Below are 27,193 nucleotides of genomic sequence, written 5' to 3'. Positions count from 1 at the left end.
CAGGGCAGGCTCATGGGCTCTGCGTGGATGCTGCCTTAGCGTCGCTGAGGATTTGGGTGTGTTGTTTTTTTTCCTTCTCTCCTGGAAGTTTCCTTCCTCCTTGTCTTTCTCCACCCCTTCCCCAGTCACTGCATTTCCTTCCCCTTGTGTCTCCCCCATTAGGACTCCTGCTCCATCCCCTCTCCTGACGAGAGGATAGTGCTGCTTCCTGCTAGGCCAGGAAAAGTCACTGACAATAATACACTTTTCTGTCCAGAGCTGTGAATGATTTAGCCGTCTAGTCTTCCTGGCACACTCATCAGGCAGGCGAGTCATAGGAGAGAGATGGAGGACCAAGTGATTTCAGGGCAGTGTTAGAGATGAAGAGTAGGGAAGAGCACTCTCCCAGATTCCTGCTCCGTCCTTCGATGGTAAGATGTTGTCCTTTGGCTTGATCTGGGGTGGTCATAATGTTCCCTGACCCGACTCCCATGAAAGCCCAAGGTAGAGATCATTTCCCATATCCTGTTACCCTCATGTGGCAGGACAGCATGAGCTGCTCTGCTTACTGCAGTGGAAGTGGCAGATCCACACTTTAAACCATCCAGATAACTGATTTAAAGAAATGGGTCTTCTAGTAAGTGACTGTGCTAAATCTCCTGCTTGCACACACAGATTCAGAATAAATAGGAGACAGGGAATTTCTAGAAGAGAGACCTCAAACTTCAGGAGTTGGCTTTAATTTAAATAAATTCAAGTTTTATGTTTTAAAAAGAGTCGGCTAGGGGACTTTTGCTTAGCATATGAAAAATCCAGGATAATTCCTGCAACATTTTGCAGAAGAAGTCTCAGGACAGAAAAGGATGCTAGAAGATCTTTACTGTATAAAGCCCTGGTAAGTCTCCACAGTATGAAGTAAGAAGGTCTAGAGAATAAATATAAGCGCATGTACCAAACCTGTGCCTTTGCCCTTCTAACAGACCTAACTTGGAGGCAAGTGGGTGGTTTGTTGTGCTGGTCCCATACTGTGTCTGGGCCCTCTGCTAGAATCAAATTAGCTCTTCCTGACCGCTAGCTGCCAGAAGGTTTTTTGAGGGCATGTCACCTCTGGGAAGAACTGCCATAAGTCACATCTCCCCATTGATTGCACAAAGACCGCTGCATTGGCAGTCAACAGTAATGCTTTATCTCGGATATTAACAAAATGCTGCATGGTAAAGTGGATACTGAACTGGGCCCAGTAGCAACACCCAGTATCATTGTATAAGTTGATGTTCTGTGTAGATGCTTCTGAAGTTCATATATGTGTTAAAAAGTTTCCTAAACATGTCAACTGCATAACGCTGTACTTGCCAGATGTCAACTGATCCCCCGCCAGTTAACCATCTCTACTCTGCCAGCTTCTCTAATAGTCATGAAATGGCTCACGGAATGTTCAGACAATCCAGACAAAACTTTGGTGGAAATATATTTTAACAGGGAAAATAAAATACATGATACATACGTATTTTTTTTAATCGAGTTGATTCCCAGTGCACCGAGTCCCTATTGAACAGTAGTGTCACATCCATCTGTGTTCCAGTGTGAGGGTTTGAAGACTAACTCTTTCACAGGACAGGAACTGGTAAGCAGAAAAAGCCAGAGACTGAGAAATAGTTGTGACCCAAAAGCCTCCAAAAAACAATCCAGACAAGCTTTTAGTGGTCCTTGCAAGCATCAGTTTATGAGATTTTAGCACTTAAAATCTTTAGATGTGAATCTGTTTTGCCTATAAATCTGGCCTGGAGTTTCCTGAGCTGGCTGGCACCTACTGGCCGGTAGATCTGCCTTCTCTGTCTGATACTTCTACTAATGAGAGTTCAAAAGTTAATTTCTGCTCCAATTCATTGGGCTCTTCAATAGCAATAAATAAGAACGTTTGCCTAGGCAAACCTTAATACAGTTGTGTGTTTACAGTGTGGCCACACATAAATGATGTAAGTTTAGATAGTTTAGGTTTTTGTGTTTGTTCTATTTTGTTTTTCTCAGTATGCTTATAACTGATAAATGTGCTGTTTTATTATCTAAACTAGGTCAGCGTGTTATTTTAGCTGCAGAGTTGTAATATGCAGCATCACTGTAAATAGTCTAGGTATTTGGCAATATAAAGTTTCCTTACAGATTTGCTTTTCTCTCAAGATAAACAACACCTATATGTTACTTATAATCTATTTGTCATATAGTGTTTTCTGCAAAACTTTTAGCGAGCGTTACAAAATGACAGCAATGCAGTAATAAATGCTGGAATAAAATGGCATTTGGACCCAAAACAGGAACATGATTTCCCATTATCAGAGCATACGTTCTAAGCAGAAAGCTATCCTTTAATCTCTCAGCAGAGCTTATTTTAGCCTAGAGCTGTGCTTGGCGGGGTTGTTGTCTGAATGTGTTTTGTCGTTAGGTAGGAAAGGGGCATGCTGGATGAATGTAAAAGTCAGCCAGTGACTCAGCCTGGCTCCAGTGATTTGCATGCAGCTTTTTTCGTTTGAAGCACATACATGAAAATGAAGCAGAGAATGCCCCCCACTGCAGAAGTATGATTTACGGTAAACACTTTTGGAACAAGTAAAGCTCTAAATACAACTGTTTTTCCTTGACAACTTTATACTTCTTGTCCTAATTTGACCTTTACGGGGATTGGTGACAGCTGGTCTTGACACACAGTGTCCTGACAAATGGGAGTTGTTGTTTTGACTGGTCTCACTGCCGCTAACATAGATGCCACTCAAGACATTCCATATAGAACAATTTACATAAGAAGCAGCACAGTTTTGTCTTGTGTTTACCATGTGGACTAGGAGCTCTGGGTTTGCTGCACTGTATCATGCACTGATTATTTTACACTTGTGTTTCATAACAGAAACTTAGACTAGAGATGCTGCTCTTTCAAAATGAGCATGCCTAACACTGACTCCCCTGGCCCACGCTGTGTGATGTTTCTGGGGCATTTATAACAGCCTTTGCGGCTGCTTCCTGGGATGCAGGAGGTAATTGTTGCTTATGTTTGCTTATCTTGTTTAACACAGCAGTCCCCTTAATCTGGTCCTCAGAGCAAAATGGGGCATAAGGAGCCATCCTTTGGGTAACTTGCACATCAAAAATGTTTGCATCAGGAATTGTCTCCTCGTGTATTTGCATTCAGCATATAGCAAAAGGAGATTTTGATAGTTGGTTTCTTGATGCTGGCATTAGAAAAGTAGATGTCTTCTAAGAAATTCAAAGTAGTTTCATTTAATTGTTTTCTATAAGAATCATAGTAGGATTGTTACTGGTTTGATCTGTAAATAGTCCAGTCAAAGACTCTTAACATGTTTAAAAATATAAATGTGTTGTCCCGGTCTACCCTTTAGGAATTAGAACTGGTGGAGGATGTCTGGAGAGGGGAAGCACAGGACCTTCTTACCCAAATTGCACAGCTGCAGGAGGAGAATAAACAACTGATGACAAACTTGTCTCACAAAGACATTAATTTCACAGAAGAGGAATTTCAGAAGCATGAAGGCAAGTTTGATACTTCAAATTCAGTGCTTGCTTTTGTTATAAAAAGCAATACTTCATCAAAATACTTTGACTGGATATTCTGGCTGTTTTTTCCTATAGATTAATGCAGGTCTGGGATTTGGCTTTTTTTACCTGACTAGAAAATCTCTGAATACATGGTGATACTGAAGACATGATAAGAGGTGGGGGTAGGAGGGAAGGAAGAGCCTGAACAGCTTTTTGTTTGGCTGAGAAGCATCTCTGAAAGTAAAGTCTAGCTTGCTTTTTTTTTTTGGTATATCACTTTTTCTTTCTTTTTAGCTCACATCTTGCAAAAAACATTCTTAAGCCCTGCTTATGTTTTCTAATACAAACAGAATAATCCATTCAGCAATGTTTATTTCACACCATTATGCACAAAAATAAGTGCAAATGTTGATCTATTTGGGATAACTGTTTGTAAAGCAGCAAATCAAGATTTCTTTGTCTGAATTATATCGGTCAACCATATGGAGATATTCTAGGAGAATATTGTGATACTTACCTAGAATAGGAAAGACTAATTTTACTTGGTTTACCTGCCTTTAGGGTTCCCTCACTTGTTTGGAGGGATTTAGAATTTAGAATAAGCAAAGAGATTGATAATCCAGGGAGTGGGTGAATCCTAAAGAGTTGAAACAATCAATTTGTGGGCAACTTCTTTCTTGAGGCAGAATGAAGTTCAAGACATAAGATTCCGACTTGCAAGTACAGGTAGATTCCACTGCAGCAGCTGAAACAATTGGCATCTTCAGCTCTCACCCACAGCTCAGCAAATAGCTCTTTCACAAGAGCAGGGGCAGATGAACAGGTGTCTATTTGCTCCACGGTTCATAGCACATCATTTGAGGCTGCTGGCTACCGAGTCCATTTCATGATACTTTGCTGGGGTTTAAGCTGAGGAGCTGAAAAAAATGACTGTGCAGCTTTGGGGATGAGGCAGCCTTGAGCTGAGAGATGGGGTGGACAGCTGTGAATGGCAACAGCGTCACTCCAGCAGCAAAACGTGCCTGTGATGGTGAGTTAGTCTGGAAGTAGGTGGCTTTCTGAACTGTTGGTACATGGACGGGACTCTGGTCCACTGCTTCAAGCCACAGCTCCACTTTCACAGGAGGTTCTGATCATCAGTGAAGTCACGGCTCCCTCAAAAGGCTAGCGTCCTGTGCGCAGCATGCAAAGTCACTGGCCAATCTGACAACCAGACCACACAGCTGAGCCATTGCAGCTCTCCAATAAAGTGTTAGCAACAAAGTGATATCCTCTTCCAGACACTGGAAGCTGGGATTAAATGAAGGCTTGCTGTAGGTGGTTGAAATTCTGTCCAACACTGCAGAAGTTGCACCTGTGTCCTCCCAGAGGCTGAGTACTGCTCACTTGCCCTGGGGAGGAGTATGATGAAATCTTCAAAAAGTAAAAATTGTTAAATCTCTCAAGATCACCACTTTTTTAAAACAAATGCAATGCTTTCAATTTAGGAGTCAATTAATGGCAAAGAAGTAGCTCAACATCAGCCTTACAAACTCCATGCAAAATTTCAGAATGGCAATGATGAGTCATGGACCGTGAAGACTATGACATCTTGTTATAAAGAACCAGCTTCCCCTTTGTTTTCTTTTTTTTTTTTTCCCCTCCTTATTCTAGTGGTATCTAGCTCACTGCAGCTCATGTGCTATTTAAATATAGCCATACTCTTCACATTCAGCTAGCCAAGCAAATACCAGGCATGCTTTTCATGTTATTTTTACTGCGTCTACCCAAGTATAATAACACAAACAAAACTCATAAACCCATTCCAAAGACCAGATTCTGGGACCACTGATATTCTTTGGCCAAAATCATCAACTTAAGTCAAATCACATTAATTTATAGCAACCCCACCTTATTATTCATACCTATTATATCAAACCCAACTATTTTCCTTTTAGGAAATTTTGTCATTAATGAATGGGGATAGATTTGTCTCAACTGAACTTGTTCGGATAGTGTCAAAAAGCAGTCATGCTGCTTTTTTTCAGTCTCCATCATTTGATCAGATACATATAGAGTCTACAGAGACAGGTTTTCAAACTAAATACTTTGTTAGCTGGACTAACTTTGACCAGACTCCAGTCTTCATATCTCAGCACGATTTATTATTGTGATCATGTCTCGCAATCCCAGGCTAGCCCCTGGGATTAACAGCTTGCTGCTTCCTCACCGGACAGTTAGAGTTATTTTTAGCACAGGCAAGAGAGGCCAGTGATTTGGGTGTGCAAGACTTTGAGATTCAATCCTTGCCAATTAATAGTCACATCAGAGTTCACAGAGCCTCACGTTAGCATAATGAAGGTGTTTATGAGAGAGGCAGATGCAATCCTATCTAAACAGGAGTGTTCTGCACAGAGGGCATCTGCTGAGAGTCTGAGCAGAGCAGGGTACATGTGAAAGGACATGTGGCAGAATACAAAATACACAGGCGGGGTTAAAGATGAGTCTGCAACATCCATTAATGCTACTCCTCCCAAGCTCAAACGGAGCACTACTTGATGGTGCTGACTGATTGGAATATCCTAGTAAAATGCCACAAGCAAACTTGACCCAACATGTGTCAAACAGGACAAGCAGGCTGCTGTTCCACTGCAGCAAGGGGAGCTGCTGTCTCAGACTGGCTGTGGTATTATAGACAAGCAGCAGGATGTCAACAGTTGTGTGAATCTCTTGTGCTAGGCTGCTGAGGAACCTACAATTCCTTTTCAAAAGCGGGAGGCAAACTTCTATTCTGAATATTTAGGTAGTGGTATAGTGCCACAGGCCCTGACTGGCACTTTGGCCTGTTGTGATAGATGTATAAACACAACAGTAAACAGATCCCTAAACATAAACATTAAAAATATTCTTTTTTTTTTTTTTTCAATTCTTTTCCTTTTTTTTTCCCCAGCTGCTTTCCTTTCTCTTGCTCAAACAATGCTGTGATCACAGCAATTCACAGGAAGCTGCTCATAGGATGTGCCTAGGGAAGCCGGCTGGGTGTGCCATTTAAGATCTCGCACTTGTTAAGAGTTTGAATCATTTAGAGATAATTACTTTACATTTAGGGCACTTAGTGATTTCCCTCTCCTCTTCCCCAGTGCCTGAGGAAATGGAAGAAGATGTGACTGTCTCACAAACACCTTTCCTTTCCCTCCTCTTGAAATAAAAATTATAATGTAGTGATCTGTGCACACAATTGAAGTCTTTTATGCTTACCAAATGTTAGGGAGAAAAATGAGCACAGTGGGAGGAAAAGCTGAAATGGTACTTTATTCTTTAAATAGCACCTGCTCTCTAGAGATCTCAAAGCATCTCACGAGTACTAATGAATATAGTTGCACTCACTATTCCTAGCTCCTACTGGGTGAAACGACCAGTCTAAAGTATCACCACAGTCCCTCTGTACTTCAAGGCAAAGTTTTGGATTTTTTTGTTTTTTGTTTTTTAAACAGAGGGTGGATCCAGGACCTGTAGTGAGATTTGTGGATACAGTGGTGTATCAGACCTGTGTTGTGATAGGAAAGTGTGGATCTTTTAGAAGCGTTAAGCAGCAGTATGTGTCAGTGTCTACTTGTCCTCCCCGGTGGGTATGAGCTGTTAGCACAGTGAAGAATTAAAATTATCCTGCAAAGAACTAGAACCGAGAGCAGAGAGGTGATAAGGACCAGGGTCCAGAAATAAAGCAGGCAGACTTACCACAGAATTAAAAAAGATGAGAATGTAATACTAGAATGCGAACACCATGTGACTCTCAGCTGTTTTCTGGGGTTTGACAGGAACACGTCCTCTGAACCAAATTCCTGGCCGGCCATGATCACCAGTCGTTTTCCCAGCAGAGCGGTTACCTGTTCTCTGCTGTACATAGCTCTGGTCCTGTAGCAATGAGGGATGGGAGCTGCTGTTCCCCCTGTTTGCAGTAGTACATTATGTCTGCATGGGAACCCACAGCTGCTGCAGGAGTGCACATCCACCAAAGAGTTACTCCCTTTCTCTCTCTCTTTCTCTCAGGTTTCTCCTGCTCTACTGTATTGTCCCTCAGTTCAAACTGTAGATGATCTATAAGCTGGAGTTCCTAAAGGCATGCAGACTACATTCTCTTATGGGAGCAACTTTGGATTTCTCTGATGAGGGAAGAACATAACCAGAAAGTCTGAGCTCATGTTAGAAAGTAGAGACTTGACCGGCTGGATACATTTGATGTGTATGCAGCATATTTCTGATGTGGGAGCTGCTTTAATATATTAAAAACGAAGCGGCTTTCCAGCCACCCCAGAGGGGTGAGTGAATTATCACCACTCGCAGTTCGTAAATGGAGGAAGCTGAAGACCCATGTAACTAAGTACTTTGCCAAAGGTAGTAGAACAAGACAGCAGTAGACCCTGGATTTGAGCTTCTGCTTGGACTGGACTTTGGCCAGAGCAGCCACACACTGCCCTGGTCACAGGTTTTCATCTTCAAGCCATCGTATGGGATGTTGTGCAACGTGATTTTATGTGATAGTTTAGGACCACCAAACTGCATGTCTCTGTGCAGTTATCAGGAAAAGTTAGTGTAGTAGATTTATCATCTCACCGCGTTAAATCACCTGGTCTGTGTTTGCTCTGAAGAGCTCATCACTGTAGTGCCAGTTCCCGATTCTCTCCGTAATGGCAAATAATGGAAGAATGCTTCCTGTTTTGTGATTTATGACATTTCCTAATGATTCGTTGGTCAGATTTCAGGTTAATCTAATCCTGTATTTATTTTCAAACAGGATCAATGTTGGATTCTTGGCAATGTTCTAAACATCTTTCACAAGTTAAATGCCATGTAGTATTTTTCTCTGAAGTACAGTTATTTTAAATATGAATTATCACACAATAGGATGGGGAAAGGATTGCAAAACATGAGGAGAAAATATGTGACCATAATTCAGACTAAATTTCTGTTCTAGATTCAGAGTGGGGGTACCCTCTGAAGGTCCTGCTTCATCTCCCTTTCACCCAACACAAAACTGGGTTTCAACATAAAACCATTCTAGTCCAGTGCACCTCAGCTGGTTTGGGTCTAGATGCAATCCACAATAGTGACATGTTGTTTAGATCTGGCTGAGGATCCAGACCATCTTTTTTACAATTTTCACAGGGTCTTGGCTAGCTGATTCTACAGATTATCACACAGATAACCAAGCTCCCTAGGGCATAGTGCGAACACTGATGTAAAACTACTGAGGCAGCAAGATGTAGCAGTATCACTCCACTGTTATAAATGTTTCTGAGGACTGTCAGTTTCTTTTTTAAGGAGTTTCTGTGCAGTGGCTTTATGGAGTAGATTGTGTCATCTATGTTCCCTGTTACCCTTGAAGTAACCTTTAAAGCATCTTCCAACAGCTTCTCTGTAATTCTACCAGCAGGCAACTTCCAGAGTCTTTACCTAAATATTTCTCACTGTTATTGTTCTCAGTCTCAGCAGCTCCTGATTGTCCTTGGTTTGTTTTCTGTGTTCTTTTTTTAACCAGGAATGTCAGAGAGAGAGCGGCAAGTCATGAAGAAGCTGAAGGAAGTGGTAGATAAACAGAGGGATGAAATCAGAGCAAAGGACCGGGAACTCGGACTTAAAAATGAGGATGTAGAGGCTGTAAGTGGCTCTTAGTCTTCCTATTTCTCTTCTTTCTCACCCATACTTTCATAGCTTGGTTTCAAGTTTTAAGTTAATGTAGAATTTGTAAGCAATGCCAGATTATTAGTCCAGTAACTGAAGTGTCCGGCATAACTGTGGAGTGTCCAAAACGATTAGGCAGTCTTCAGTGCAGACACACACCCTCAGAATGACCAGGCACACTTGGAATGTGACTGGAAACCAGTGTAACAGAGAGGAAGATGGGGGAAGGACATGTTGTTTTGTTTGTTTCCTTAAAGACCTGATACCTCTCCCTTTTCATAGGAACAGGACAGGTAACTTTCTCTGGCTTCTCGAATCTCTCTCTGCTTTGGCAGTGCAAACTTCCTCAGCACCCCCATGCCTCACCCCACCCAGAGATCCCTGCTGTAGGTGAGCAGGCTACTGTATATTTTACATACCCTCTCTGCAGAGTTTGGCAGCAGGAGCTCCACACACGCACTCCCACACGAGGGATGCAACGTGGATTACCTCTTTGCACAGGAAGGGGGTAGGAGGAAGGGGCCTGAGCCCAGCCCAGGTCACTTACTTTTGCCAGCAGTGAACAGAAGATCACTGAAAGGATGGGTGGCCCTGGGGACCACAGCACAAAAGATCCGGGTTTAGTCTTAGATGAATCACAGACTCCACTGTGACTTTGGGAATCACATGATGTCTTGGTTCTTTCCGTGTCAGGAGGAATGACCTCCTTACCCATATTTTGCTTCCCATCCTCATGCTGCCTCATCTCCTTAGGCCATGGGACTTTTCTGGTGCTAGTGAGGGCCAGACCTAGATGATCTCTGCTCTACCCACATGCCTCTGGCAGGTGCTGTGGCCTTTCAAATTGGTGCTGTCCGTACAATGCCCAGCAGGTCACATCCTGCCTTATGAGAGAGCCTAAGATCTCAAAGCAAAGTAGTTATAATATAAATTGAATACTAAGGATTCCTCTGTCTTGTCTTTCTCTCTTCTACTCTGGGTTAAGATTTGATTCAGAATCCAGTAAGCCACCCTGTGCTTTAACTTTGCTTTTTTGAAACATAGTATCAGAAGTGATGCATTTGCTAGCTGGAGAATTCCCTGTGCTAGGGGAAAAATGCCTTTTTACTCTAGAAACCAATTAAATTTTGGTGGCTGCAACTGTAGTAGATAATTAGATATTAAAAAAAAACTAATCGTGGGGTGAGGAGGAGGAAGGGGGAGAATTTTCCAGATTAAATTTAATAGGAACCCACTACATTTTCTTTATCATAATGTTTGGGACTTGGCCATCATGGCTGATGGCTGAATGGGTACTAACCTATTGCATCACTCTTTTGCAGCTTCAGCAGCAACAGAACAGGTTAATGAAAATTAACCATGACCTGCGGCACCGGATCACCGTTGTTGAGGCTCAGGGGAAGGCGCTGATTGAGCAGAAGGTGGAGTTAGAAGCATATCTGCAAACCAAGGAGCAGGAGATGGGCAACCTGCGAGCAGAGCTGGGGAAACTAAGAGAAAAACTGCAGGGGGAGGACAGCCAAAATGGGGAGGAAGTAAAGGTAAGAGGCACTTTAAATCACTTTTTAAACAGCCTTTTAAAAAACTTTGGACTTCATACCAGGTACCTTTTCTTTGGATAAATGTGATTGATAGACATCAGAGGCAACAGTGGGACTCGAGGACAGCATCTTGTGTTCAGGTGTGACATAGAGAGAGCAACGTCACTCACTGCACTGTGACAGGAAAGACCCCGTTAGGGTGGATGATGACCCAGTGGAACAGACCCCCTCCTTTCTAAAGGAGGGAACTGGTTGCACAGGAGGCAGAGTGGCAGCACAAGTTAGCAGTGGGATGTCTGCATTAGAGAACAGCTCTCCCCTTAGACTTGGCTACCCATCGCACATCCTACGGAGTGTAACCTTTGGGTCGTGCCCTAGGCTGCAGAATTCACCAGATACCAGAACAAATCATTGCTTCAAAAGAGAGTGTTCTATTAAAAACATCGCGAGGCAATCCAAAATCTCTGGAGTATCAGCTGTTAGTTTGTATTGGAGGCAGATAGTGTTTTGGTAGTGTATTAGTATGTTTGGGTTCATTTTGTTTGTACACATCAATCCCTTACCCCAAAGGAAAACAAACTGATCCCTTAACAGTCTGGGTTTTCCAAAAGATAAACAGCTGACGAGTAGCTTAAGCCTTGCCGAGTATGCAAATATGCAAGCCCTAATGGGTCCCAAAGGTGCAATGCACTATGACAGTGGTGGCACGTGAACCATAGTAGGAAAGAAATTGTGCCAGAAGGGGTCCCAGGGGCAATGCAGAACTCGGCACACTTGGTCCTCACAGTGCTTACGGCACTTGTGATCTGTCAGGACTAAGCTGGTCTACTGCTACCAAATCAACGTATGAATATTTGACGGCGCCTTTTAGAGGAACCAACTTTGGCCCTATTTCTGCTTTTGCTGTGAAGTGTTACTAGCACAAATGTTCATGAAAAGCAAATGTTACTGCTTGCATACTCACTTACTTGCAGGAACAGGCAAAGTGACAATCTGCAAATTGAGTTGGTGCCGAGATCAGAGCAGTAGGAATGCAAACCTGAGAGAAGCTTCATGAGAAAAAGATGCATCTCTGATCTGTTGCATCCCTTAGTCCTCTTTATGATTCCTATTATTTTTCTTTGTGCATATGACACTACTTCTGTCTTACTAAAGCAAATGTGCTGTATTTCCCTTTCCTAATGCTGCTCTTAGAAGAGTACAAAATAGGATAAGGGGTATCATGATATGGAAGAACTCTAAAGGAGCACTATCATACAGAGCTGTTTGGCTGGATGTGTTGATAGGAGCTCCAGTACCAAGCGGCATTGTAAACGCCTGATAGACTACAGCAGAGAGTGAAACATCCAACTCACTTGTAGTAGGCAGGAATACACATCAAGAAGCAGAGGCAAAGGCTGATGTGGTACCCTGGTTCCCCCCTGGAATCTGATAGCCGGTGTTGTGTTAACATGTCACTGCTGAATTGGGCAAGCACTGTATTAATAATGAAAAGGATTATTTCATTGCTGTTAATTCAGACAGGACACCCAGCTTTGTAAATGGGGCTGCAGAGCCTAGGCCTGGAGCCAGCAGGAGTGAAAGTGTCTTCAGTCTCTGGAAAGAAAGGATGCTTTCTTTACCTCTCTTTAACGCATCAGTTCCATGGCAGTGGTGCCTCTTCTAATTAGAGCCGTTCCCTGCTCTCTTTGCCAGGATGATGGTTAGACAGGAATTGCAGTGACAAGCAGAAAGCTAGAATAGCTGCATGCTCTGGAATGGACATTGCTTGTTGGCTTCAGTCAAGTACATTTGCATTGGCTACAGGCTGCTCAGTCTTTGCTGATTTGAGCAAAATCTAGCAAAAATAGCTTATTTGGGCAAAGGTGTGGTGCAAATATATAACCAAAAGAAGAGGCATCAGCTCAGACCCTAATCTAGAGGGGTGAAGAAGAGGAAAAGTGTCTGGGTAATTTCCTTCGAACCTCTTGTTAGGTTGCATCAATCTTCATTTATTGTAGTCTCTGTAAAGAAATGCATTTGGATGAATGGGGTGAATCAAACAAAGGGACAAGTGAGCATTGCTCTGCGCTTTTGTCTTTGCAGGACAAGGACTGCAATCCCTGCTGTAGAAATTGATATTGCACCAACCTTAGCCCAGCCAAGTTTAATCTGAAATCATATATGAATAGATAGCAAAACTGTTTCACAAACACATGAGTTCAAGAGAGGGTAGGATCAGGCCTACAAAAAATGGACTTTGTTTAAGAATTTCAGTACTTAGCTCCTCAAATTTCCAGCTTGTACCCCAGCAAGGCGTCACTGCAACACAGGAGCTCTGAGAGTCTGATCCCTGCATCCTACTAGGTGGACGGGTGGCTGACCTGGCTGCTGGCATTCTGATTTCATGTGCTGGCTTCTAGTCAGTCCTTGCAAAAAGCATCACATTTCTAATGTACTTTGCCACATTTCTAATGTACTTTGCTGGAACAGAGTGCCCTGCATTTATTTGTATTGTTAGAAATCCTGCAGACCTCTAAAGGCTTGTAGGTGCTTTTCAGCATCTTGATTCTGAGTAGCCTTCCCAGAAGCGTGTGATTTCTCATTAACTGGTCCTCAGCTCTGTGCAGCCACTGACTGGAGCAACAGTAGAGGACCTGAACGATGGTCTTCTGTGTGCTGTGTGTATACAGACCACATTTTCACAAGCAGTTAGGGCCAAATAGTTCTGTGCAAGTGCTGGAGTCTACCTGGCTGACAGGAAGCAGCCCCACAGGCCTGGGAATCCAACCATGTGCCTAGAGTGCAAGATCTGGCTTGTTGGGAGCCACAGAAACTGCGGGGCAGGAGGTAAAATTCCTCCAAGCTTCCAGTGAACTCTTCTCAGAGGAAAAGACGAGACGGGTACACGTGTATAAATGCCTCATCTAGCATTCATCTGCAATTTTCTTCCACTGTGTAGATAGATCCTGGTGCTAACACCAATTCTGCTTTTTTAATAAAGGCATTAAGGGGATATAAACTTAAATCTCCACTTAATATGTTTACATCCAAAGGAGCTTTCTCTTTGTGGGAGGAGCTGGAAGGAACTGTCATGATCTTCGCTACGCAATTTTTTCAGTGTTTATATAAAAGGCTGATGTTTGATTTACCCCATTTGTTAAAAGTATGAATTCCTTAAACTGACTTGTTTATCAAAAATTGGACTATACATTTTCAGTGGACTTTCTGGCAGTCTGGATTCCACAGGAATTTCTCCACAAGAAAACTTATCACCTATTAGGTGGCTCAGGTTGGACCTTGTGTTCAGGCCTGCTAGAAACAATTGGTGTTTGTTTTTTTTCCCAAACACGTAACTCTATGAAAGATTCCTGTGAGCACAGGGCTTTGATTGTAGGTCACAATACTTAGGTCTTCCTCGTTTGCAAGCTTCCCCCAAACACCAGGTGAAGAGAGGTAAAACAGAGCTCAGATCATCTTTCAGAGGCTTGCCACAGTCTCGCCAGTCCTGTGTGTGTCATCAGTCAGCCTGAGCACGGGAAAGAAAAAAGTGATCAGATCACTGAGCTGTTCTTGCTGACAGTCTTTAATATGAAAAATAAATTCCTTCTACATTTTTCCTCTTAAAATTGCTGTGTTTCTCTTAAAAGAGGATTTGATAGTGCTGAAAGGAAGAGGTTGGGAACTAGACTGATAAATACTTCAAACTCCTCAGACATGCACTCACATGGTGAGTTTAAAGCCTGCGTTTCACTTCATAGGCAGAACCAAACAATGATGACTACCTGTCAGAGTCCGAAAAGATGGCAATGGACTTAAAAGATCCAAATCGTCCAAGATTCACCTTGCAGGAGCTTCGGGATGTCCTTCATGAGAGGAATGAATTGAAATCTAAAGTGTTTTTACTTCAAGAGGAGCTTTTATATTACAAAAGGTAGGTTAGATCTCCTCTCCTGTTGCATGCTATTCACAGAGGAGCCATAGGGCAGGTCTAGAAACAACAAATATGCTTTTAAATAGTGTCCAATAAGCTTATCTTTCTGCAAAGGCTTAAAGTAGAGCTTGCAAGCATACGGCTTCAGTTTGAATCTGGTTCCTCAAAATTGGGAAAAACTATGTCCTTCCCTAACTCCCAGGTTCCCCCTGAATCTTAAAAAGATTACAAACATTTAATACTTTTGAACTTCAAAAATGAGGATAAGAGTGGGTCTAAAATTAAAGTTCTAGAACATTCCTCTTCTCCCTCTCCTTGTCACAATGGGAAGAAGATATTGAAAGGAGACCCAGTTCTGGGTGATGTTCCTTAGTTGACAGAAAAATCTCCCATTGATTTCAATGAGCTTTGAACAGATCTTTTCGCATTTCTTTATCAACAGTACTATCTCAGACTGAATTTTAGAACTTAAAGTGCTTCCATGGCTTGGGAGGAGAACATTAATTATCTTTTCTTTCTTTCAAGTGAGGAAACAGAAGAAGAAACTAGATCCCCTCAACCTACACCCATAATTCAGTCAAAACCCGCAACTCAGCCTGAATCTGGAATCAAACGACTGTAAGTAGCATATTTTCTACGGATACTGGATATAGTCTGCAAATACTAAATGTTTCTTATGGGTAGGACAATTTTAAAGAATTTAAGAATTAAGATAACCACATCCCTAATGTACATGGGAAAGATATTGAATGAGCACTTGACAGGTATCATGAAACAGCAGTTGACTTTGGTCAAAACTTTTGCCTAGATCTGGGACAACTTTCAGTCTCAGATTATTTCCTGTGGTACCTTTTGCTCCCTACATGCAGACCGCAGTAGGGAGTCCAACAGTACTCCATGGGCTTGTGTTTATGGGCCAGACTGGCGTCCCCAAGAAGCCCACTCCAGTTCTAATGTTTCCTTCTTAAGTACACTGTTCAGGCTAACCGAAAGAGCATGTGTTGCAATGTTTTATTATAGCCAGTATGAGCTGATGAGCTCTTAAACACAGACACCTGATCTTCCTAGAGAATTTTCTTGTCTGGGCCATGTAGTGAGACTCCAAAGGGAGGTGCTACTAATTGTGGTCTTATCCAGAGCACTGCTCAGCCTGTCCTGTGTGCCCAATACCGAAGTCAGTGCCGGATCTCAGTGTGCAAGGATTGTAGGAACAATGCTCCTGTTCAAGTGCCAGTCCCAGTTCCTTAACGCACAGATCCTAAGGTGGTGGAGTATCAGAAACCACTGGCCCCCAGGTCATGCTCGGAAGACGTGTAAAGAGTGTTGTTCACAAGTAAAACCAGCTGCAGACCTGTAGCAGTTGGGCAGGGAGAGCAAGGTTTTCCCATGACCTCGCTGTGCCCGTTTCCCTGTTGACCTAAGCCTTTAGACCCTGACTTGCACTATGTGTACAGCACAAAAACTTTTTGTTTGCTGAAGAAATTTGCTGCTGGCAAGGATGCCAGCTTTCTTGGCTATAAAGAATCCCATGTTCTTCTGGTGAAGTATTTAATGTTGCTGTCTGAAACCTAAGCTTACTGTCAGAGGTGTGCATTTACTAGTATATCACTTAATTATAAAATCACAGCATTAGCGAATCCATTTGTCTGTTAAAACTCCCTCCTTGTACATTTATTTATTCCAAATTAAGTCTTGTAACCTTATAGCAAGTCTTTGGATTTTTGTGATACTGGAAGCTTGACTTTTTTAACTGCACAAATGATTTTTGGAACAGTCATTTGTTTCCACATAAAAAGCTCTTCCATCCTGTCCCCATGTCCATAACCTTCAGTCCTGTTTAATAATAGCAGCCCTGTGAGAGTAAGTTCCATTGGAAGATCTGGATTGATCCAAAACACCATAAAGTCAGGAGGGCACTTTTGCTTATTTTCAGTAGACTCCAGCTTCTGTCTGTGCTGCTTTGTTTGCTGAGAGAACCCTTTCTCTCACATGACTAGAAAATACTCTGAGTTTGGACTTAAGTTTTCATTCTGCAACTGTGATGATGGTGATAATAATACTTTGTCTCGCAAGATCTCCACTGTAAAGCTTCTCTTTTCTTTTAAATTTATTTTAGTACTTTTTAAAGCTTATCCCATTGTGGGAGATGGCTGGTTTCAGCTTACGCAGTTTGTGTTGATTGCAGTTTCCATGCTTGATTTATGAAGCAAAGGCAGCACAAAAATGTAAATAGATGTTGTAAGACAGAGCACATGCTGACGAGGTATTAGCTTTGACTCTGTCTTCTGCATATATGCGTAAGCAACACAGGGAGCCATGGCAGGAGGCACATAAGTGTTTCCAAACAGTTGTCTCAGTGCTTTCTTCCTCTCAGTTGATTTATTAGTGAAAACCTGTTGAGCATCAGCCCATTCAATCAATGCACATTTTCAGACACCTGTCTAATCTTTCTGTTTCTCAGATTCTGCATTAAATTCATATAACTAAACCACAACAAAACATAAAATCATGTTGTTTTGGCCCCTTTCAGAAAAGGCAAGAGTCCTCTTCTGCCAGACAGTGGAAGCATATATTGAACCTGCTGTTAAGATTAAATTACTTTCTTAGGTGTCATGCTCTGTCCCCAGATTTCTTTCTGCTCTCTCTTCATTTAGCTATCATATTAAATAAGGGAAAATAAAACCGTCTGCTTAAGTAGCCTGAAGAATGGTAATAGTTTTCAGGTTTGTCTTATTCTTGCAGCCTGTCTGGATAGGATTTGTCTCCGTGTGTGTTGTCAACAGTGTATTTGTAGGTGGGCTTTAAAAAGACAGGAAAAAGAAAGAACCCAAGCATAGCATCTCTTCTGTCCTGTAATAACACCCCTCCTGCCCCAGCTGCAGTCCCTGCCTGCTGCGAGCTGTCTCCAGAGCTCCCTTCTCCCTCTCCCGGGCAGGATGCTGTCAGCACCTCCCTATATGGCTACCTGGATAACACACTGGCACATAAACTCTCCATACCTAATGACGTGATGAAAACTTGTAATCCTGATCTGCGTGCAGAGTGCCTTTACAAATGACATTAGGGTTGCTTTTCCCTCCATTTCAGACTTTTCCTCCTGATGAAACAAAAAGCTGAAGTACAAAAATAAGAGACATTGTTGCTATCCTCTCAAGAGGAGTTTTATGCTTGCCTGTGTAATGTGTCCTTTTTTCCTTGACCACGTAGTATCTCACAGAATGAGACATATGTATACGTAGCCTGTGCCATCTAAGATGTGCTCAGGCGATTCTGTGCTGCATCCCCGTAAAGAAAGGAAACCAGAAGTTACAGAAATCAACATTTTTTCACTCCCAGGGTTTGCACATTTGGGGCAAACTCTAACCGAGTTTCTGATCTCAGGCTGATTGATTTCTACATTTGTCTCTACCACACCACATGTCAGAGTTTTAATGAAATAATGTAACCAGGAGGCTTTACTGAGGAGGAAAAGTACAAGGATTAAAAATGCTCCCTCTGTTTTGAGCAGAAAACGCCCTTTTGTTTTCTCTTTAAGGATACGTGCTTGTTTGTCACTGATGTAATGCCTGAAACAGCCATAAGTTTTCTTCCTATTCTTGCAGTCTACAAAAGCTGATGTGTCTGTCTCATTTCTGCAGCTCATGGACCCTGCCACAATGTGTAAAAACAGAAATCCTAGCTACTGCTAATGATACAACAATGTTTGCTTGTTTGTTTTCATTTTTAATCTAAGAATAGCAGTTAGAGTGACTGTGTTGGGGAGAGCTGCATTTGGTCACAACTGAAATGTCTCTCGTGATTTCAACTTAATCTTTAATTGACATTAGTCCACAGTTCAAAAAAATATTTGGCACAAGGGAGAACCTCTGAGGAGAACCCTTAGAAAAACAGAGGGTGTTCCAGGTATGGATGAAGGTGTGTTGGCAGGTTTGTGTGGGGCTGGCTGGGCATAGAGCACCTAGTCAGTGTGCTCTCTCAACCTCTAAGTTGCATGAATTGTATAATGCGTAGTAAAAGTGCTGAACTCTTACAAAGAAATAGTCTTGCTGCTAGCCAGCTAGAAAGTGTTTCTGCTAGAGTAGTTGCAAGGTTTTGAGTAAGTATGTAGCTGCCTGCAGTTGGCATCTTTCTGCATGTGAAGCAATGCAGGTTCTTTTGGAACAGATACACAGGCCCTTTAACCAAGTAGCTTGCATAGGAGGTTATTTCAAGATTTCACCTGCGATACTGGTCTTTAACTTGAAACTATCAACTGTAACATTTGTAAATCTTTAACTGTAATGCTGGTCCTGTCTAACCCTGTTTTCCGTGCAAATATCCAGTAGTCACAGCAGAGTCATGTTTTGTATTTCTTAACATACACCTTCATCCTTCATTTCATTATGTATGTGCCTGTTTGTTTCTTGGGAAGAAGAATGTGCACTCTGCTCTGCATTGCTGGAGGTGGTAATACCTTGATGAAATCCAACCCAGATTGCAGGCTGCCTCACAACAGAAAAGTGGTATCTTTTACAAATTCAAAAGCAATTTGAACTGTTTCAATGACTGCTTTTTCTAAAATAAGAGTTTTTCACTGAGGAGAGCTGTCTTGGGTGATGCAGATCCACCTCTCCCTGTAACATGTCCTGTGTGGTAATTCAAAGTAACCCCGTGTATCATGTTTGCCTCTTTTCTTTTTAATGGAATGCTTTTTCTTTCCCTTGCTCCAGTCTTACCTCTTCTGTGTCTATACTTTCCTGACCAGGATCTTTACAGCCATAATGCCCATGGTAGCAGCTGGATTGATTCCAGACGATCCCACATTGCAGCCAATAAGAAGACTTGTGTCCCTTGTAGGAATTTTTTTTTTAAATGTTTGGTACCGTGGTTTCCTTTTGCATGACCCTGCATTAACATGCACTGCTGGTTGCATTCTCATCGGCTGCCTGTGGGATCACAGAAGGACAAAGTGCCAATCAGAATGACCAGTCAGTACACAACTCACCGTAGTCCTCCATGCTCATCCTCAAGTATTGACATTTTATCACCTTTTGCCTTAATGTTACCATGCTAAACCAGTCGTTATTCCTTAGAAAATTGTTGCAATATGCAATTTTAACCAGCATCTGTTAATTTTGCTTACTAAGCGTGCCTATTCACAATTCACACCAATGCTTTTTAAGAAACGCATGTCATTCTAATGACTTGTTACAAACCAGTTAGTTAGATTACAGAATGTAATAGCTGATATCTACATTAATTTCCAGTTTTAATTATAGGCTGTTGCTTCCATGTCTTTCTATCTATGCACTGTATATTTTGTCCCTAATTATGTATTTTGGAATAGAGTATACACTCTCAATAACCAATTCTATCATCCTATTCTTGGCTGTCCCTGGAAGATGTACTGGTAATTGTTAATGCAAACTCTCTTTGCATTAGAACTGCTGCTTTAGTGATCTTTATATTTACAGCAGCAACACAGTGTTTAAATTCCCTTCCTCTCCACAAAGACATGCTTTTTCCAAACATCCTCCATGAGAGTTTTCTAGGCATAACAACAATTTTCATTGTTTCAGAAGGAATTAAAAAAGCCTAACCCTTCTGCTTCATGTAGAGATTTTACGAATGTATTTTTCTCTTACTTAATTTCACGATAAAGTGAAAAATTACTGAACTTTTGACATTTGAAACTTACTGCATAAATACAGCAGTCCTTTGTGTGGACTGCAGAATACTAAGCCTGACCTTGCAGGACCAAACACGCTCAGCAGAAAGCCTCAGTGACTAGACACTTCTTTTACCAGCTGGAATTGGATCTGGCTCTGAAAAGACATAGCATGTGTGCGTGAATTTATGAGCTCCTGTGATGAAGGTGGTAGAAAAGTATGAGGCTAATAAAGTGCAAAAGACTTATTTCACTACTAAGGCTGCACATTTGAAGCCAGGAAATGCAAAAGTTCAGGTCCTGCTAGCAACGTTAGGTATCTGGCATTGCACTTGTGTAGCTTTTTCTATCACTTTCTAGTAAAGAAATATTTTTTCTTAATATTCTTAATAATTATCATCATGCTTACCTGCACGTATGATAGGATATTTTTTCAGGAAAACTGCCTTAAACCTCATCTGACACTCAAATACAGCCTCCTATGTGACTAGAGACATCGAAGGCAGAACTCCCTGGTCTGCACAAGGCGGCTTGGACAGTTGGGATCATGGTACTGAGGGGAGACCTAAGGGAGTGTGGGTGGAGGAATAATGCTGAGGACGGTGGGGCGTGGACACAGGGTCAGGATTATGCCCTGACAAATATTCCATCACCTGTCAAAGTTGAGTTTGTATTTGCATAGTCTCTTACTGTAGCAGCATTTAGCAATTCCTGTCCTGGATCAGAACTGCATTATGCTTGGTACTGTGCAAGCAAAACAATATCGACCTCCTGAAGCGCATCATTAAAACCAAAAGGGTATGCAGCCAATTCAAACCTTTGGTAGCTGGAACCACAACTTTTGCATTTCTCAGCAGACCTAAACACTGCACTAACACCTCTTGTACTGAACTCATGATGAACATTGAATTTGCCTCATCAAGTAACTTCATCCTATACAAATAAAATGATACTAAGGATTTTTCCAACTGTATTTTTTTAGCTCTGTTGTCAGCTGGCAATTTGTTGTTGTATTAAATGGCTGTTGGTTCATGTACGTCATTATCTTAGAGCACCCAAGCTGTGTGACAGGAAATGACGTGCACACTTGTGTGCATTGTTTAGAGCCTTCATCCTGCAAACCCTTGTGCACGTACGTGCATTTATTCATTTATTTGTGCAGGAATCAAGTCTATCTATCAAAGTCTGTACACTTGGAAAAAATGTGGAGGCTTATTTTCTTATCTTATGAATTTCCCTGCTGACACCCTTAAAAACATTCTCTATTTCTCCTTTATGGTAAATTATACAAATTTAATGCCAAAGATACCACTTTACTTATGCCAAGAAACTAACCTGTATTGTGTCACTTCTTTATCGCAGGGCTGGGAAAGGGGGAATATACATCTAAAATGATACCTGCACCTTGTAGAGTCAACAGCATTTAGAGCTTATTTGAAGCTTCATAGCCAAACTGCTTGAGATTGCAATGACTTCATCTCTAATAACATTTTGACATGCATTCCCATGAGGCCTCACTGCCTTGATTTTTGCAGATGCAAACAGATTTTTTTGCTCTGTGTTTTGTTGTGCTGTGTATCATGTCGGGTGTTCAAAGTGTTTTCAAGATGGTAAACAGTCATCTTTCTTTTCCCTCCCCTCCCTTACTCCTCCCTTCCTGGAAGGTTTAGTTTCTTCTCTCGTGATAAGAAACGTATGCAGGCATCACAGAAAAACGTCCACTTCCAGGATACTTTTGGAGAATGGTCAAATTCAAATAAAGATGACTCCTACACCGAACAAGGACAAGAAGCCCTGCAGCACCTGTGACTAAAACCTTGAGGTGTTCAGTTTACCACAGTAGATCTCAACAGTCTAGTAAGAAGAAGCTTCTGTAAACAAATCCGGCAGCTCATCACTTTTATTTGCCTTGCACACCTCAGTGGTTGTATTTCAGGTGCACTCTTCAAGAGGGATCCCTCACTGTTTACTTGGTGACTGTTTGCTGAAAACAGAATCCAAGCTTTGTAGCAACAGTCGTTGATACCCTGGGACACCGAAGCTTCTAGATGACTTGTTTTGTGCTGAATAACAAGTCTATGGTCTTGTTCATGCATTAACTACAGTAACACAAGCTTCTTTAAACCAAAAAAAGGACCTGTGCCATTATTAGAAGTTTGTTTGCAGTGTACAATATCTAGTGGCAAAGACTCTTTTACCCTGTTTGTTAACACTATCGGTTGTTTGCTTTTTATTTCTGTTAAGAATTTTTTCAAGAGGGATACGACAGCTGGCCACTCTCCATGGCAGGTTGTAGCACTGCTGTGTCCTGTCAAGTTCAGCTGGCATCTGCACTTTGCAGAGTAACCACTTGGAAATCCACCTGATACAAACTGATAAACTGGAGTAGCTTTGAGAGGGATAGTGAGTGTACATTTCCCTTGCTGCTTATAGTGCCTAAAGCGTGAAGAAATCGATGTATGAGGTGAGCGTGCCTTGCATTTTGCCATGAGTTCTGCAGTATTAATGGAAAACGAATTGCTTACAAGGAGGAGTTCTAACACTTGAATTTTTTCCTTCGTACTAGGGACTTCCCCTAAAGTAGCAGACAGCTGCTATAAAGGAATTAGGTCTCTTTCCCACAGACCAGTTTTTAATTAAGTCACACTCCACTTTTCTGTCTAGATAAGACTGCCTAACTTCAGAGTGAAAGACATCCTCAACTAGCTGACATAAACTATTTTAACTGACAGAGACGACCCCAACTCAGAACGTTTTCTCTGATTAGTCTAAACACTACTTGGGCAGAGCAGATGAATTCTGTATGTGCAGGCTGCTCCACTGGTGTTGGTCGATGTTTGGGTAGCCTGCAGTTACAGGGGCTTAACTTCCCAGCAAAAGCCCAGCACAGCTGAGCTGCCAGGAGGTGGGATTTAGATCTGCTTTGCAATTGAGCACGTGAGACCCTTGGGTCTGACTGAGGTTGTACTTACAAAACCCGTGACACTAAAGCCCCACGCAGCGTCACTGTTGCGTACAGTCCGGTGTCAGCGCACACCCTGCCTCTGCACCACACGCTCCACAAAGGCACCTAACCAGGCGGGAGAGGGCGAGAGCATCCACAGCCCCTTGCAAGAGAGGTGCTGAGGTCATTCTGTGAACTTGGCTGTGTGCTAGGAGAGTCCGCACTGGAGCGCAGTGCTGCTGGTGAGGAGTATCTAGTTACAAGGCCGCAGGCAACTTCTGCACTTGTAGCTTAGCGCAGGGGGCCGTGAGCTGCTGTTGGCACCTTAGCCCCAGCAACTACATCTGCTCTGTAAAGAGCCTCCTCTCAGGAGCGGCACTGGAACAGTGCTCAGGCTGGAGTAAAGCTCCAACTACTCCAGGCAGGAATGTAGGAGGAAGTCTCGAAGGACTCCTGAATGACAGCAAGCCAGAGGGTTTAGTGCAGGCCGGTTGTTTTTAATACAGGGTGATTCAAGACTCTGGATTCTTTAATGTGTATGGGCAGCAAATGGTTCTTAGCCTGTCTTAGTGAAACTGTGCCAGGAAACGGTTCTTTGCAATGGTGGGCTGAATGCTGCTCTGCTCCTGGCTGTAACTGTGCTTCATTTTGAACACGGACCTTCCGCATGTTCTAGGTAAAGTGTTTACTGTGCCTCCCTGGTGTCATTGCAGTTGGGGGCAGGGGGGATATGTGGCCTTATATGAAAGACATCTGCACTTGAAATAGTGATGGTAGCGTCTGATGCTAGTATTAGGCAGATATGCTTTTGCCCGGTTACGTTTTGGTAACATATCTTAAGTTTTATGCTTAAAGAAAGCTGTATCCATGAAACAGCAGCACTTCCCCCCTTGTGTGAAAAGCAATTCTTAAATGGGGGAAGGGGGGGAGTGTCTTAATTTAATGATACTCAAGTTGCTAAGATCTCGATTTCACTTCCATATTAGGAAAAAAAAGTACACTACAGTTATATCAGGTAGTTAAAGTAAATTGTGAATGATGCCTGTCGAGTCTCTCCCCAGCATAGTTTATGGTCGTTCGGCACATTTAAAAGAGATGCAGTGATCAGAAACAATGCAAGAAAGCAGCGAATGCACGGCCTGAATAAGCACATCACTTTTGAAATCAGCTGAGAGCAATGAACTGGGATAATAGAAATACACAGACTGAACCGTTTTTCCCCAGCACCTAAGCTGGTGTATTACAAAAAACATCTCCTGGCCTAGTGCACGTAAAGCTCGTCCCGTACGCCAGAGCCCAGCGCACTATTGTCAGGTCAAATCTGCAGCCAATTTCAAACAATGGCACTAAGCAGTACAACCTTCCCCCACTCATCTCTGTAGCCCATTACCTCAAAAATCTAATTAGTTACTCCTGACCTGCTAGCATTAACCACTTCGCTCCTCATTCTCGTGCTAGAAATGCTGAGTTTATACACTCCAAGTGCTATTGGAAAGGATGGCGTGTAGGGGAGAGTATGTAAAGATTTGAAGATATGTCATGTGTTGTTTCTCAATATTCAAGTAAAATCCGCTTTTAGAAAAGGGGCCAGGATGTTGTCAGGTAAGGGGCGTAACAATCCTGTCTGCAAAGTGCAGGATCACAGAAGTTTTTGGGTTTTTTTTTTTTTTGGTTGGGCAGTAAATCATTTTAACAGTTTAATAAATATTTCTGAAAAACAAGTATTTCTGCAAGACTTGTGTCCTTTTTTTTTTGTGGAAAGTTAATACCATCTCTTCTTGGAGATGCAGCATATGGGTCTGTCTTCCTTCCCTTGAAAAAAGGCTCATGCAACTCTTCGTGGAAATAAAGCCTCAAACTGGGTACGGTTTAGGATAGGGCCATTCAAAGGCTGATTAAAAAAATACAGTTTAGAATACATTAGCAAATATTTAGGAATTGCTTATGATGACAAAGAACACGACAGAGCCTTTTCTAGAAAGCTCTGTAAGCTCCTCAATGGAAGATGTATGCCTGTATGCACCTCCTGGCTCTGAAAAAGGAGGTCCTTTGCCCTCTGTTCTCCCCAATTCAGCTACAGCCAGCAGCAAGCCCAGTTTCCAGAACAAGATTTAAACCCTGTGCAGGCAGGACTTGCAGGGAGGAGGAGAGGACAGAGTGGGTGCAGCTGCAACCACATTTAACCATGACAATGTCCTTCAGTGATTGTCCATGGATTGATCAGCAACACTAGGCCTTTTCTGACCTGCTTACTGCTCTGCAGTGCGCGTTCCTCTAATAAAAGGGAATGACATCCTCCCACAACGGAAAAAAAAGATTTCTTATTACATGCTTCTCTCCCACCTCACAGAACGAGTTAAGGACATAGTATTACTAAAGATCTCACCTGTCCCAGTGTCTTCAAAAAAATAAAGTCACTTCCCATTGGCTTCCGGTTTGGGCCACATTTTTCAGAACCTTAGTCTGTTGCTATTTCATTACTATTTCTTCAACAAGTGACTATTTCATAAAGGGCATCTGTCTCACTAAATGTGTGTGGACATCTGGCACAGAAATAATTAAATATGAGCTCTCTCATGAACCGTAATCCAGGCAGCCAGATCAGTATCAAACAAGGGGTGTACTCGATTTCAGTGGGATGCCCATACATGTGGTGCATTTCTTACAGCATTCACCAGTTGAAAAATATTAATACAAAAGTTTATTTTCTCTGAAGAACAATTCAACACGTATTTTAACTGCATTAGCAATCGAACTAGAGAGAGCTTCTAGCAGGTGAGAGTCGCAGGCACAAGCCAGTAACAGCGCAGCTCCTTGTTCAGGGAATGCTGCTCACAGCCCCAGGCTGAGGGCAACATCTGCAACTGAAACGTTGTGGATGTAAGAGTAGACACCATACCCCAAACAACAAGGGACTGTCACCTACCGATGCTTATCATCCTCTCTTTGTTTCTTGGTATCTCTTTCTCTGCTCCGGTCTCTATCCCTGTCCTTCCTGTCTCGGTCCTTCCTCTCCCTCCCTCTGCTCCTCTCCTCCTTGGCGTCTCTCTCACTTTCACCCCAAGCCCACGACCGCTCCCTTTCTGGCCATCGCTTGTCTCTGCTCCTTTCATGGTCTCGGTCCCTTGTTCTCCAGTCCCTTGTTCCTTCACGAGACCAGTTTCTTTTCTCTGCTGATCCTTCTCCATAGAAATCATTTTTCATGTTTGGCAAATTAATGGGCTTTCGGAAAGGTCTGTCCCGTCCTCCAAACCGTAGCTGCCCAGATTCTTTTTTGCCTCCAAAACCACCTCCAAGCCGCCGAGGAATCCATCCTTTGAGAGTTCTTTCCAGTTCAAAGTCTACAAAGATCTCGTGTTGATCAATAACCAGCCTGTTGGCATCTCTGTGGGCCTTCAAGAGAGCACGCTCCTCTTTGTACTCAATAAATGCGTAACCCTTGGAAAATCCTGTGACCAGGTCTCGAACCAGACGGATCTTTCTGATATCTCCATACCGGGAAAAGACCTCCTTTAACTTCTCTTCTGTTGTCTGAAGATTGAGCCTTGCTACGAACAGGGTGAGGTGAGGATCTCCTGTAACTCCCTTGTTGGGTACATAGCGTGCTAACATAGCCCTCCATATGGCACGGTCGTGGGGCTCTTCATCTGTGCCATCAATGCTCCCGGCTTTGAGGGGGTCATACTCCTTTGCTATGGGGGCCCAGTCATTCATTGTCTAGTGGGAAAAAACCATGCATCACACAGATACCCAGGTATTTTGGGAAGAAGCACTTTCAGCACTGCTGTACAGTATTTTTCATCCAAAAATCCCCAAAAGTTTGACAAACTTAAATAAACCGGCAATATCGCTGCTGTTTGAGTTCACCTCCCCGGGCAGAGCCATGTCGGGGAGCCTGGATCCGCCCCGGGCTGAGGGCGGCCCGGCGGCCCCTTCCCTCTCTCCCGCCTGAGGGGCCCCCG

The 27,193-nt window shown here is 42.7% G+C and overlaps 2 protein-coding genes across 2 annotated transcripts; one reads left to right on the top strand and one right to left on the bottom strand.

Annotated features, from left to right (window-relative positions):
- Window positions 1–3,368: 3,368 nt before the first annotated feature.
- Window positions 3,369–22,421, top strand: RILPL1 (Rab interacting lysosomal protein-like 1; the record flags this gene model as incomplete). The annotated part of the gene is made up of 6 exons (XM_009577365.1): window positions 3,369–3,519; window positions 9,044–9,162; window positions 10,509–10,727; window positions 14,468–14,640; window positions 15,166–15,258; window positions 21,952–22,421. Coding segments are annotated over 6 exons (900 nt in total), but the record flags the coding sequence as incomplete, so codon positions are not given.
- A 3,698-nt stretch (window positions 22,422–26,119) lies between these two features.
- Window positions 26,120–27,009, bottom strand: SNRNP35 (small nuclear ribonucleoprotein 35kDa (U11/U12)). The gene has a single exon (XM_009577364.1). The coding sequence runs from the start codon at window positions 26,943–26,945 to the stop codon at window positions 26,154–26,156; it is 792 nt and encodes a 263-aa protein (XP_009575659.1). The 5' UTR covers window positions 26,946–27,009; the 3' UTR covers window positions 26,120–26,153.
- Between the last annotated feature and the right edge of the window lie 184 nt (window positions 27,010–27,193).

Source organism: Fulmarus glacialis, unplaced genomic scaffold (assembly GCF_000690835.1).
Source record: "Fulmarus glacialis isolate BGI_N327 unplaced genomic scaffold, ASM69083v1 scaffold5505, whole genome shotgun sequence".
In the NCBI taxonomy this organism is placed as follows: Eukaryota; Metazoa; Chordata; class Aves; order Procellariiformes; family Procellariidae; genus Fulmarus; species Fulmarus glacialis.
This window is presented reverse-complemented; position numbering and strand designations above follow the sequence as displayed.

Coding starts and splice junctions, on each gene's coding strand:
- SNRNP35 (XM_009577364.1), bottom strand. CDS start 26,945: ATGAATGACTGGGCCCCCATAGCAAAGGAGTATGACCCCCTCAAAGCC.